Genomic DNA, 12,500 nt, shown 5'->3' on the forward strand with positions numbered 1-12,500 from the left:
AGCAAACGGAGGCTTGGATTACAGTAAGATATGGGGATCGATAATTCATGAAGTACAAGTCAAACCGACACGGAAAGTCACCTGTTATAGAGACTATTTGTATATGTAGAAAAAGTGATTACAATATTTTATGAGCGTTTGAGATTATAACTTCTGAAGAGGCGTTCGCCATATTATTACTATTATTATTATTATTATTATTATTATTATTATTATTATTATTATTATTATTATTATTATTATTATTATTATTATTATTATTATTATTATTATTATTATTATTATTATTATTATTATTATTATTATTATTATTGTTATTATTATTATCATCATCATCATCATCATCATCATCATCATCATCATCATCATCATCATTATTATTATTATTATTATTATTATTATTATTATTATTATTATTATTTTGGTATGATTATTATCATTGCTATTATTTTGTCTTCTACTTGTTTTAGGTGTCAATTAGATACCTCAAAGTAGATAATACAAGTTTTATAAATCATGTTTTTCACCTCACTTACACTTTCGCGTTTTAGTGATAAAGTTTACATTTAAAGACTGTACCATAAGAGAGAGAGAGAGAGAGAGAGAGAGAGAGAGAGAGAGAGAGAGAGAGAGAGAGAGAGAGAGAGAGAGAGAGAGAGAGAGAGAGAGAGAGAGAGAGAGAGAGAGAGAGAGAGAGAGAGAGAGAGAGAGAGAGAGAGATAAAATGCTATCAGCGGGACTCGTGGGCCTTCTAGTTTCCACGCCAGATCCCCGGCGAGTCGGCATGTATTTATAGAGGGCATTGATTAATTGAAACGGGTGGGAATGCAGGAACTCGGGATTGGGCGTTGACTCGATAGCTCAGTTGGTAGAATACTCGCAACACCTATTAAGTGGCCCGTATCAATTCTTGGTGCTGTCGAGATATCTTTCATGTGTTGTAGTGTTTGTTTTGGTGGGGAACAATCATATACAGCAAGAACTTACTGCCTTTGTGTGTGAGTGAAGATTGGTGAGAAGGTTTGAAGTAAATCCTGAAAATGATTGTTAAGGAGAGAGTTTAAATTTCTATATAGCGCAATGTCCACTAACGTGCTCAAAGCGCTTTACAAGGCGTCCCTAGCCAAAAGCAATACTGAACTTGTAGAACGAGACATGACATCTGCTGTTAGGCGCTATTACATTTTTTCGGACAGAGACAGCACTGTTAACGGCCAGACACTCACTTTATATCTAAGTACGATGAGGAAAAAATGAGTAAAGAGCCTTTTTCAGGGAAGCAAATATGCTCCGCTCAGAGCGGGACTCGGATCAAGGACCTTCTGATCTGAAGGCGAGAGTAGACAAAAAATCTATATCTTGAGCTTACAATTAAATTCTAGGTATCGGTTATACCACTCCCGTATATAACTGCTTTGATATGGTTGGTCACTGTTTTGCTTTTGGTGTCATCCATACAAAAAACGTTATTCAACTGAACATTGAAAAATGTAATTCAAGGGATTTAACTCACGTATAATTTTTTAAAGTTTAATCATTGTTGGCGATTACTTCCCTTCTTTAAGATTATGAGTCGATTTTAGAATTAAGTATAGATAGTATCAAGACACTTTTTATTATCAAGACATATCTATTTCATTAATGATTACCTTATCAGACAAATAACGTATAATTTTTGGTTGTCTCAATTAACATCCCTATTTTACGAAATGGTTGAAGAATGTCTCGTTCCTGTCCATTTTCACACTGCCAAACATTTTCAAATAAGAGGATAAATATCTCAAAAGGTTTGTATTAACCAGTGGCAGGAAATGCAGAAAGAAGAATACAAGATAAAAAGTTTATTATTGTCTCTCTCATTTTTTTATTACTGTATTTCTGGTACTGTTTCACACACACTTTTTCATATTTTTATCTTTCACCGGTGCCTGATCATAATTTGTCATTTTTATATTTTCAAATAAGAGACTGTGCCGTGAGGATGTTTTTTTTAAAAAAAAGAGCTTTTATATAGCGCAATATCCACTAAATGTGCTCAAAGCGATTTACAAGGGGTCCCTGACCAACAGCAACACGTAACATGTAGAACGAAACATGATGCCGGTCAGGCGATATTACAATTTTTCCGGACAGAGAAAACTCTGTTAACGGCCATGTACTCATTTTACACCTGAGTACGGTGAGAGAATGTGAATAAAGAGCCTTTTCCAAGGACTCAACTATGCGCCAAGCGAGGCTCGAACTCAGGACCTTCCAATCCGAAAGCGAGTGTCATAGCACTTGACCACATAGCCGCACGATTTACAACAATTCCACATATAATGATAATGACATCAAAGCAAAGACAATATTGTATGGCTCAGTAGCTCAACTGTACGATGTCTCATCTTATAACAAAAGAAAGCAATGTCAATTATAATCAGTTGCCGGATGGGTGACAGTGTTGTATTCTTGGGTAAGACACTTTACACACATCGGGTCAATCGACAAAGGGCAGTGACGAATATTGTAAGCGTGTTAGTATATAAATGACGATTAACAGGCGACTGGTCCTATATCAAATGAAAATATTGTATCATAGGACCTGTTTGGGGAATAAATGAAGCGTTAAGGAGCTCATTGAGCATGACAATCCGGAACTGCGCTAGATAAATTTATATATTTATTCATTTCTTAAATTCAAGAATTAAGAGACGATCTTCTATTATCCATCAGTTTTTCTGAATTGAATAATGAGCAGTGAAAAAAAAAATAATAGCAGGGATAGGATAGACATACAAGTGATGACGTCTTTAAAAAATATTTTCATATGTTTGTAGACAGCTGTTCTTTTGGAGCTTGATTCCCGAATTTTGGATGAATATTGATTATTGAAGCCAGGAAAACTATTATATCCATCAAATTATCTTTGAAATGAATCGCTATTGATTCAATTTGTGCCGATCTTAACCCCAAAAAGCATTTTCTGACACTCTTATTTATTGCAAAGCGTAGCGGTCTAGAAAAATTTGAATATTTCTGAACTATTTGTGTACAATACTGTCGGACTTTAATAATATGCTTTAAAAAGTTGAAAGTATGACGACTAGTATTTTACCCGCTATCCGGTACTAGAGAGCTTGATGAACCAGCACAAAATAACCGAATTAGACGACATCCATATAACACCCACCTCTAGGCGAGAGCCTAGCTAGTCAGGGACAAGGAAAAGTTAATAAATGTCGATTTGTTTTGGCCACTTACTTAGCTCAGGCTTAAGAATAGTAAAGAGCTGAATTTACTCCACTTACATAAAAAATGGGCCCAGAAGTCATTAATGTTTCGATAAATGACTGCTTATCTTGACTTTCGATTTAAATTGTATTGGTCAACAAAGTTACTAGCGGTCATTAATGCATTGACCGTTTTTTTTCCAATTAGAGACTACAACGGAGTGTTATAATAATCAACTAAAAAGGAAAAGGGAACACATTTATTTAACTTTTGTTATCTGTTTTTATTTTTGAAAGGATGAATCCATCACTAACGCAGTTAGTTATACTGTCATCATTATTCCCACTCAGTGCCTTCTAGCCTAGAGAAGGAAGAAATAACATTTTAAAAAAAAAAGATAATATGTGACTGACCAGGTCGATGGTGTATTCTGTAGCACGGAAGCATATGGCCAAAAATGTAAATATTGAATCTCAAACGATCAGAGATTCAATATCTTAATATGTTGTTGATAAAAATGACCGTAATCATTATTCTTAGCAAGGAGTACAAATTACACCCAAGTTTCATATTCTTGATTGTGGAGCAATTTCTAAGAATCTAAGTCGACACCGACATCTGAGATATTCCGTTTTGCGAAGGTGGGTCGTGGTCATCATCATCATCATCATCATCATCACCATCATCAACTTCGTCTTCTTCTTCTTCTTCTTCTTCTTCTTCTTCTTCTTCTTCTTCTTCTTCTTCTTCTTGTGGCTATGTGGTCTAGTGGTATATATAACACTCGCTATTGAATCGGAAGGTCTTGGGTTCGAGCCTCGCTCGGCGCATAGTAGAGCTCTTGGAAAAGGGTATTTAGTCGCTTTCTTTCACAGTACTCAGGTGTAAAATGAATAACTGGCCATTAACAGCGTTGACTCTGTCGAAAAAAATTACAAAATCGCCTAACTGGCGTCATGTCCCGTTCTACATGTTACTTGTTGCTATTCGTCAGGGACCCCTTGTAAAGCGCTTTGGGAACGTTTAGTGGATATTTCGAGATATAAACGCTCAAGTTTTTTTTGTCTTCTTCTTCTTCTTCTTCTTCTTCTTCTTCTTCTTCTTCTTCTTCTTCTTCTTCTTCTTCTTCTTCTTCTTCTTCTTCCTCAAAGAAACTTGTCCTTAAAATGACGGTATAATAAAAACCTCCGTGCACCGTCTTTACACATTGCCACCGAGAAATACCTCTTTGAGGTTATTTGGTATATAAGAGTTGACTTCTATTCTTGGGGTTTCTCGTCCGTGTATTGCTGTGTGTCACTAAAAGATAAAATGAACTTGGAAAATGATTTTAACTGTATTCTCTCACGGTATTCATATTATGTAGAATGAGTACTTACCCGGTAAAAGCGCTCACATTGTTGTTAGATTTATTCTTCTGTTTTAAAAAGACTTTTATTAATTTTTGTCCAAGATTTTTATCCCTTAATGCTTACCTTTCAATTAACAAATATAGTATATGCACCTTCCATTACGATATTCCTTCGGTGTTTCACAAAGAGGGTATCCAGTGTGATATTTAGCACATGACTCCGCAGCATATCTTAACTGAAATGAATTATGAAGAATAAGCAATAGGGTTACAAAAAGCTATTTAATCTATTCTTAAGTATCTAGTATTGATATATTGGTTTTCCTCTTGATTTCCAAATAGGATATTAGTTACTTTGTAAGAAACGGTATCTATTGTCCTCAGTAATAAAAAATATACACTCAGACCATAATATATACTTCCGACTATTGTTCTCTCAATTTTGGCATCTAGACCATCCGACATAATACCCTTTTGAAGCGATTATCACATGTTTTATTCGACTTCATAAAATAATATTTAAGTCTAAGGAGCATTTTGAAGGGTGCGGACGACTGTTTTCTGTATTCCTTACTGGCCATGACAATTTTTTTCTCACAATATTGCGTAAAAATGTTTCTTTGTACCAGTGGAGAACCCGCACCGTTTGCGGGGAAATAAAGGCAATCACATATTTTACTTATTATACTATCATATTGTGAAGCAATGACTATGAAAAATGTTTTTTTTCTCTTTTTGAGGAAAATTTTTGTCTGAAATCAAAGCCCTATCTCCACTGAGTAAAAATGTTTTTGAATTTTGAAAATTCATTCATAAATTAACAAGTTATGCAGTTTCAAAGGTGTCATTTATTTGGATGACCCGCAAAGAGGAAAAAAAACGCTAAAATATGGGACGCTTTTTCGGCATTTTTTTTTCGACCTTTGGTTGTATCTTGCGTAATAAGTGGATTAAAGGATTGAAACTTGAAGAGCAAATTAGGATGGTGTTTTGTAAAATACGGGAAAAGTACTCGTCATATTCATATAAAATTTTACAACCAAAAAGAAGAAATGTTCATGTATTACCTTGTCAGCGACAAAACCTCCACGCCCGGTAGTTTTAGAAATATTTTACTCCAAAGAGTAAAAATCTATTTTTAACGGTCTTCTGGTAATCGCACGAGTTTTGTCGCTTGACATAATCTAAAATGACCTTTTTTCCAACCGTGTGCCAACTTTCAGTTATGTTCATCAATAAACAGCGTGTAATTAATTTTTAAAAATAGCATATACGAAACGGCTTCGTCCCATATTTTGACGCGAATTCGGGCACTTCGTGAGCGAAAAAGAGGCCCAAAGATTTGTGCGGGATAGTCATTGCTAAATTATTGTGGAAATAAACATAGATCTCGACGAATATTTTGAGCCATTAACTCTCTCCTTACCAGATATATTCAGAAATTTACCCGAAACTTCATTCTAACCCGACACAACAGTAAATTTTTCAAACAGTATAGTAACGGGTTTATTCTATATTTTGTTTAGTTAAAATGAGCTCTGCAAAACGGTGTGAGATTTTATGGCTCTATAACAAAATGGAATCAGAATAAGAAACTGTAGGCTGCATCTATCTATCTATCCATCAATCCATCTATCTATCTATCTGTCTATCTATCTATCTATCTATCTATCTATCTATCTATCTATCTATCTATCTATCTATCTATCTATCTATCTATCTATCTATATATCCATCGATCTATCTATCTATCTGCATGTCCATCTATCAATCTCGATCTATCTATGTATCTAGCTCTAGGTATATATATATATATATATATATATATATATATATATATATATATATATATATATATCTATATATATATATATATATATATATATATATATATATATATATATATATATATATATTGGCTTGTATCAGTGAGACTCTAAACTGGATTTGTCTTAATTTCAAAACACAAATTAAACGAATCCTTATAAATAGACTTTCAAAACTTTATGAATATAAATCGAGAAACAAAAAAGATAGACGTCAAGTGATTTTTCAAAACCGTGTTCAGAAATACATTATTAGAGAAAAATGACGCAACATTGCAGAGTGTAAAATGGCGATGATCTTCACATTTGTTGCCATTTTTAGCGAACATTAATTCATAAACACTACTTTTCACCATGATTCTCCTCAAAATATAAGAAGAAATCCTCTATGTAGTACACTCTCGTAGATCTACCGATTTTGGTCCAACAAATGATTAGAAAGTTAGCATTTTAAGTGATCACTAGCACCGCCGTCCTCTTTAATGACGCAACGTAATTTTTTTTTCCAACTTGAAATGCATTTCCCATTTTCATCAATGGCTATTTCCTCCCAGCATAAAATAATTTTTCCTCTTAAGGTTTCTTCTATAAATGCGGATCTTTGTCCACTATAAACCCTCGGGTTCAAAGAATTCCATTGGATTCAGGTCGTGTGATTGAGACATCCAGTTGGAATTATATATGAAATGATTATTGTTACTCCGAAGAAAAACTTGTGTTCTTTTCCTCGTAAGGGATGTAACAACCATCCTTTTGAAAAATAAAATTCCTTCCTAAACAAAGGTATTCACAGTCTGACGAAATATATTCTTATCCAATAGTTTTATCAAATTATCAGCATTGGCCTTAGTCTTTGCTGTGTTAATGACGTGTATTTGGGTCTGCCACTCCATGAAACACCAGCCGAAACCATTATTTTCTTTGGTCAACGATTTTGTTCATGATATATCCTATTTAAACAATGTAGAATGGTTCATTATGGTTTTAACAGATATGTTACTGGATATGCATCGAGTTCTCCAGGCATAGCAACAAGCAAATACAACATTAATTTGTGTCATCTTTTTGCCGATATCGAAATGTTTGAGGTGATGTTACAAGATTTTATATGATTAAAAGATCTTGATTCAATCATTTCGATATTTTGCAATTCCATAAATAAAGAATGGTTCTAGTGTTCGTGAAATTTTGGAAAAGATATCATTATAACTGATTGAAAGAATTATTATTATTATTATTATTATTATTATTATTATTATTATTATTATTATTATTATTATTATTATTATTATATTATTATTATTATTATTATTATTATTATTATTATTATTATTATTATTATTATCATTATTATTATTATTATTATTATTATTATTATTATTATTATTATTATTATTATTATTATCATTATTATTATTATTATTATTATTATTATTATTATTATTATTATTATTATTATTATTATTATTATTATTATTATTATTATTATTATTACCACCACCAGGAAATGAATTAAACTTGTTGTTGTTCACTGTTGAAGTGATTCCGCAGAGTCGACGTTGATTAATACGTGTTATCGTCTATGCGGATAGCTGTTGTTTATTTCATTTTTAGTGTTGAATGTGGCTCCAAGAGGATGTTTGATGATAGTGTAATTTTTTCTTTCAGGCATAAACTATATTTTTTGACGCTGATGCGGATAGCTGTTATTTATTTCATTTTTATTGTTGAATGTGGCTTCAAGAGGATGTTTGATGATAGTGTAATTTTTTTTCTTTCAGGCATAAACTACATTTTTTGACGATGGTATGTATCCTGTTGTTTTAGATAAAATCTTCCATGTAATGCTGTGGTCTAGCTCTCTTGGTATAAAATAAAGACCACAAGAACCTGAGATTTTCTCGTAAATCGCATAATGTCCTCTTAATGTGTTCAAATTCTTAATAAGGGGTCCCAAAACAGTGGTAACCCCTAATAAATGTTGTGAAACATGGCGCTTATACGGCGCTATTACCATTTTCTTTTTCGACAGAGGAACACTGATCCTCACAATGTATTCATTTACACCTTAGTGTGGTGAGAAAATTATGTGAGCAAAGAAACCTCTCCAATGACTCAATTTTGTCACAAATTCGGGGTCAGAAGCCGTTTGTCATTCCATAATACCGCAATGCTGAATATTGTCCTTGAAATTGTGTCCAGGGTTGTATTGTTTTGTCGATAAAATTTAATTAGTTTAAAATTCTGAGAAGAAGCACGGATAACACTCCTAATGTGTTTTATCATTTTTAATTTCTCTACAACTCAACAAACTTAGTCTTCGTACAATAAAAATATCATCAAGTATTTGTTGGTTTTTATTTCACAAAATGAAATGTGATTGAAACCACTTATTCTTAATATCGAATTCAAATATCGAGCCATTAACAATAAAAGAATAAGAAAAAGATTTAGATGAAAAAACTAAAAACACACATTACTCTTTGTATCATTTGTGCCTTGGTGGATAATCTATTAAAATGAAATACCTTTAAGTTTTCTAAACAATAAGATGCGTACTTACATCCCTTTCTGGGCATGGGATCGTTGTTTTGTAGAAGCACTCATTTGCAACGTTCGAATGAATCAGAACGCAACAGAGAAGAGCCAGTACCTTTTATTAGAAAATGTAATAAACACGATTAGTATAGGATTCTTTCACGGGTGTGGATTTCTTAAATTAGTTATTTTCTAATCACGCTAAACAACTCAAATGCTTCAGTTTTCAGTGAATTCAAGTTACATATCTCTCGTCCAAGGGGATTCCCCTATAAACAGAGGCGAGACGTCGAACGCGGATGCCAGTTTGGTACTTTTAATGCAATTTTTTAATGGTCATTAAAAAAAATAAAAGTCTTGTCTAAACATTTCCCATGGAAATAGGATATGCAATTCAATATTTTATCCACTTCTACGGGCATTTACTATAAATGTGATGCCTCTAAAAGTTTGGCTTTCACTTAGATCTGGAGAAATTGCGGACCATGAGTGAATGACATTGACCTTATCGGTGACCAAAACGTCTATAGAGATAAGAGTGAGAAGGGGCATTGTCATGCCGAAACGTAAATTTTCGACTTGGAAGAAAGAGTTAGACGTACCCGATGTACAATATCTCTGGTGTGTTTTTTCCTTCTTAGATTTCGTAGAATTTTACAAGTGGTATTGGATAGTCCTTGGCTGTATTCCTGCTGGCCTGTCAGGTAGTAAATTAACGCGTCAAAGCATAATCTTAGGATAATTTTACTGGTCTGCCGGATCGGTCGATAATTATGCAGCCATATGGCATATCTAGTCTCTGAGCTGGCCGTTAATTACTCAGTGTCATACTTGGGCGTTTTCGTAAGTGCGGCAGACGGTTTCATTAATTATGCTGGGATAATAAAACCATAAAATTATGGGTCGACACTGTGAGAAAATATGGATTTAAGTTATTTAAAATCCAGAGCAAGTTAGGAGAGATTTGAAATAGATCACTTCAATCGACTTACGAAATATATTCGAGATTTTAGAAAATCCTGTCGAGTAAACAAGCCTTGAAGAACACTGGACTTGTCTTAAGAAAACCTGGAGTGAAGAATGCCTAGAAACTCTTAGTAGAAAATCAAGAAATGACAAAGTTTGGATTTTAAATAGAACCTTGGATCTTGTTGATGAAGGGAAAATGCCTAAACTGTAAATAAATCAATGCCAGAACAACAAAGAAAAAAACAAAGATCTGAAAAATGAATACAACATTGTAAACAAAAAAAAAAGTCAAGAGAAGTGCAAGGAAAGACAAATGGACATATTTCAATCACTTACCTACTGATGCAGAAGAAGCAGCTGGCAAAAGAGACTTTAAAATATTTTACAATATCACCAAAACTCTTCCAAGAAGGAAAACCGCAGAGGACTGTCAGAATAGAAATGGTCAACTTCTGACAACAGAAATAGTACAGAAAAATCGGTGAATGGAACACTTCAGAGAAGTCCTAAATCAGACTTCACCTGTGACAGCACGAGAAATATAACCAGCCGAAACAAGTTTAGATGTAAATACAGCACCACCGCCGGGAATGAAAATTTACAAAGCATTAACGGGATTTTAAAAGGGAAAAGCCCCAGGACCAGGTGGCGTGCCCCCAGAGACCCTCAAAACTAATTGAAACACCACAGTGGACATACTGCACTCTCTATTTTTGCAAACATGGAGTGAAACCCATATACCCTCAGATTGGAAGAAAGAATATGTTTTCAAACTCCCAAAAAGTTAGCCCTTTGGGATTGTAAGAACTTGCGAGGCATTATGCTCCTCTCAATTCGTAGTAAAGTTTTCACTCGCGTGATTTTGTCAAGACGAAAAACTGCACTTGATGGGAAACTTTACCGCGAGCAAGCTGGATTCAGAAAACATAGGTCCTGTACCAACATATAGCAACATTCTGGATTATAATAGAACAGTAGCTTGAGTGGCAATCACCACTTTATATGAATTTTATTGACTTTGAAAAGGCATTCGACAGTATTGATTCTAGTGATATATTTCAATAGCCTGAACTTTCACAGGATTGTAAATAAATCAGTACATATTCTCTATACCTACTATCAGGCGTCACTATGTGTTAATCGTTATCACCCTAGGCACAATTAAAAAAAGGCCATGTGTTATAGCTACGAAGTTGACGCGGCATTGAGGCGCTAAGCATGTATTAGATCGTCAATAGTAACGGGCATATAACCGACCTATTAGGAATTCACTATATTACCCACGCTACATTTATGACACCCAGAACACGATTGGTCTAAAGAAAACAACGAATAGTAAACCAGGCAAGCCCAAGTCCTGGAATATTGTTGGCCCCTTGTGATTCTCCAACTCCCGAGAAACGCATATAAACTAGGACAGTGATAAAACTCGCTCTCTCCCATTTTATCTTCTTTAAGCTCACTGCTTTATAGGGAACCCGAAAGCTCTTACATAGCGAGAAACATCTATAAATGAGGGTAGGTGATAGATATACATTGTGTTAATAAAATTAATTAATCCCAATTAAACTTGTGTGTAGGAGTGATAATCGGTATTGTGTTTTCGCCTTGTCGTAAATAGACACAACCAAAAATAACAGAAATCAATAACTCATGTTATTAACAGTCATTGATAACTCGTGTTATTATAAAATATTCATTCACTATCTTTATCTATATATTTATGTATATATATATTATTGTGTATATATTATATTTATGCCTTCCAACGTAATGCATTACATTACACGACTTACATTTACTAATGTGCTATCGCAAATACACGATAGCTCTATTTAGTATTTATATGCATTGAGTATTATGTTCTCATGATGCATATCTTTCCCCATCCCACTACTTTTATGTTTCCCGTTAATTAAATCACTGATTGACACATCTTATGTCAATGGTGATGTCAAGGGTATTAATTGAAATCCATCACGACCCCACTATTCATACGAATATTAAAATGTTGCAACCTAGTAAAAGATTTGCTCCGATACTTTCCAAAGATCGGGGTACTGATGAAACCTGCATCCTGTGACTGACGAAACATAACGGCCAAACATGCATCAGGTCATCGACTAACCATCTAGAACTTGGCTAAAAATAATACAGAGTGAAATCTGGCAAGCGGTTGACTGAAACTACTGAACCAGAGCGGCTCATGTCCCATATATAGACATCTCGATAATTAAGCCCACTCAGAATCAAAATGAATAGTTTGTGATACGGGATGAAAATTAAATACCCATAGTCTAAATTTAGTGAATTAAAACCATCAATATTATTCTTTGGTTAATTATGTGTTAACTTGTTTTTGTATGAGGCAATTCTGTTGATTTAAATTAACATACTTTTTCTTTAACGGGGATTAATACTTACCTTCTGAACCTACCTATCCCTGTATAATGTGCCAATGACCTACCACTACTCTACTACCCATTTCTTTAAACCTAAAACATTCTTTTACTAACAGTCAAGTGTCAGAGGCTTTACCCGACTATAACAGGGAAAAATAAAAGTGGCACCAGTCTATGGGAAAACAATATGACTCCTAGCTG

General features: G+C 33.9%; 1 protein-coding gene and 1 long non-coding RNA gene across 2 annotated transcripts in view; one reads left to right on the top strand and one right to left on the bottom strand.

Annotated features, from left to right (window-relative positions):
* The window catches only part of LOC144963685 (uncharacterized), a 2,826-nt gene extending 2,668 nt beyond the window's left edge, over positions 1-158 (top strand). Inside the window, exon 2 of the mRNA XM_078897641.1 lies at positions 1-158. This exon is cut by the window's left edge and continues 1,164 nt beyond it. Coding sequence (XP_078753767.1) covers positions 1-109 — 109 coding nt within the window. The 3' untranslated portion in view covers positions 110-158.
* A 4,524-nt stretch (positions 159-4,682) lies between these two features.
* LOC144963686 (uncharacterized) overlaps positions 4,683-12,500 on the bottom strand; it is a 9,331-nt gene continuing 1,513 nt past the window's right edge. The window contains exons 2-3 of the long non-coding RNA XR_013643667.1: positions 8,954-9,043; positions 4,683-4,800 (exon numbers count right to left, since the gene is read on the bottom strand). This is a non-coding gene — a long non-coding RNA (uncharacterized LOC144963686). The remainder of the gene's footprint in view (positions 4,801-8,953; positions 9,044-12,500) is intronic.

The sequence above is a fragment of the Berghia stephanieae genome, chromosome 2 (genome assembly GCF_034508935.2).
Source record: "Berghia stephanieae isolate SIO BIC M18660-M18661 chromosome 2, UCSD_Bste_1.3, whole genome shotgun sequence".
In the NCBI taxonomy this organism is placed as follows: domain Eukaryota; kingdom Metazoa; phylum Mollusca; class Gastropoda; order Nudibranchia; family Aeolidiidae; genus Berghia; species Berghia stephanieae.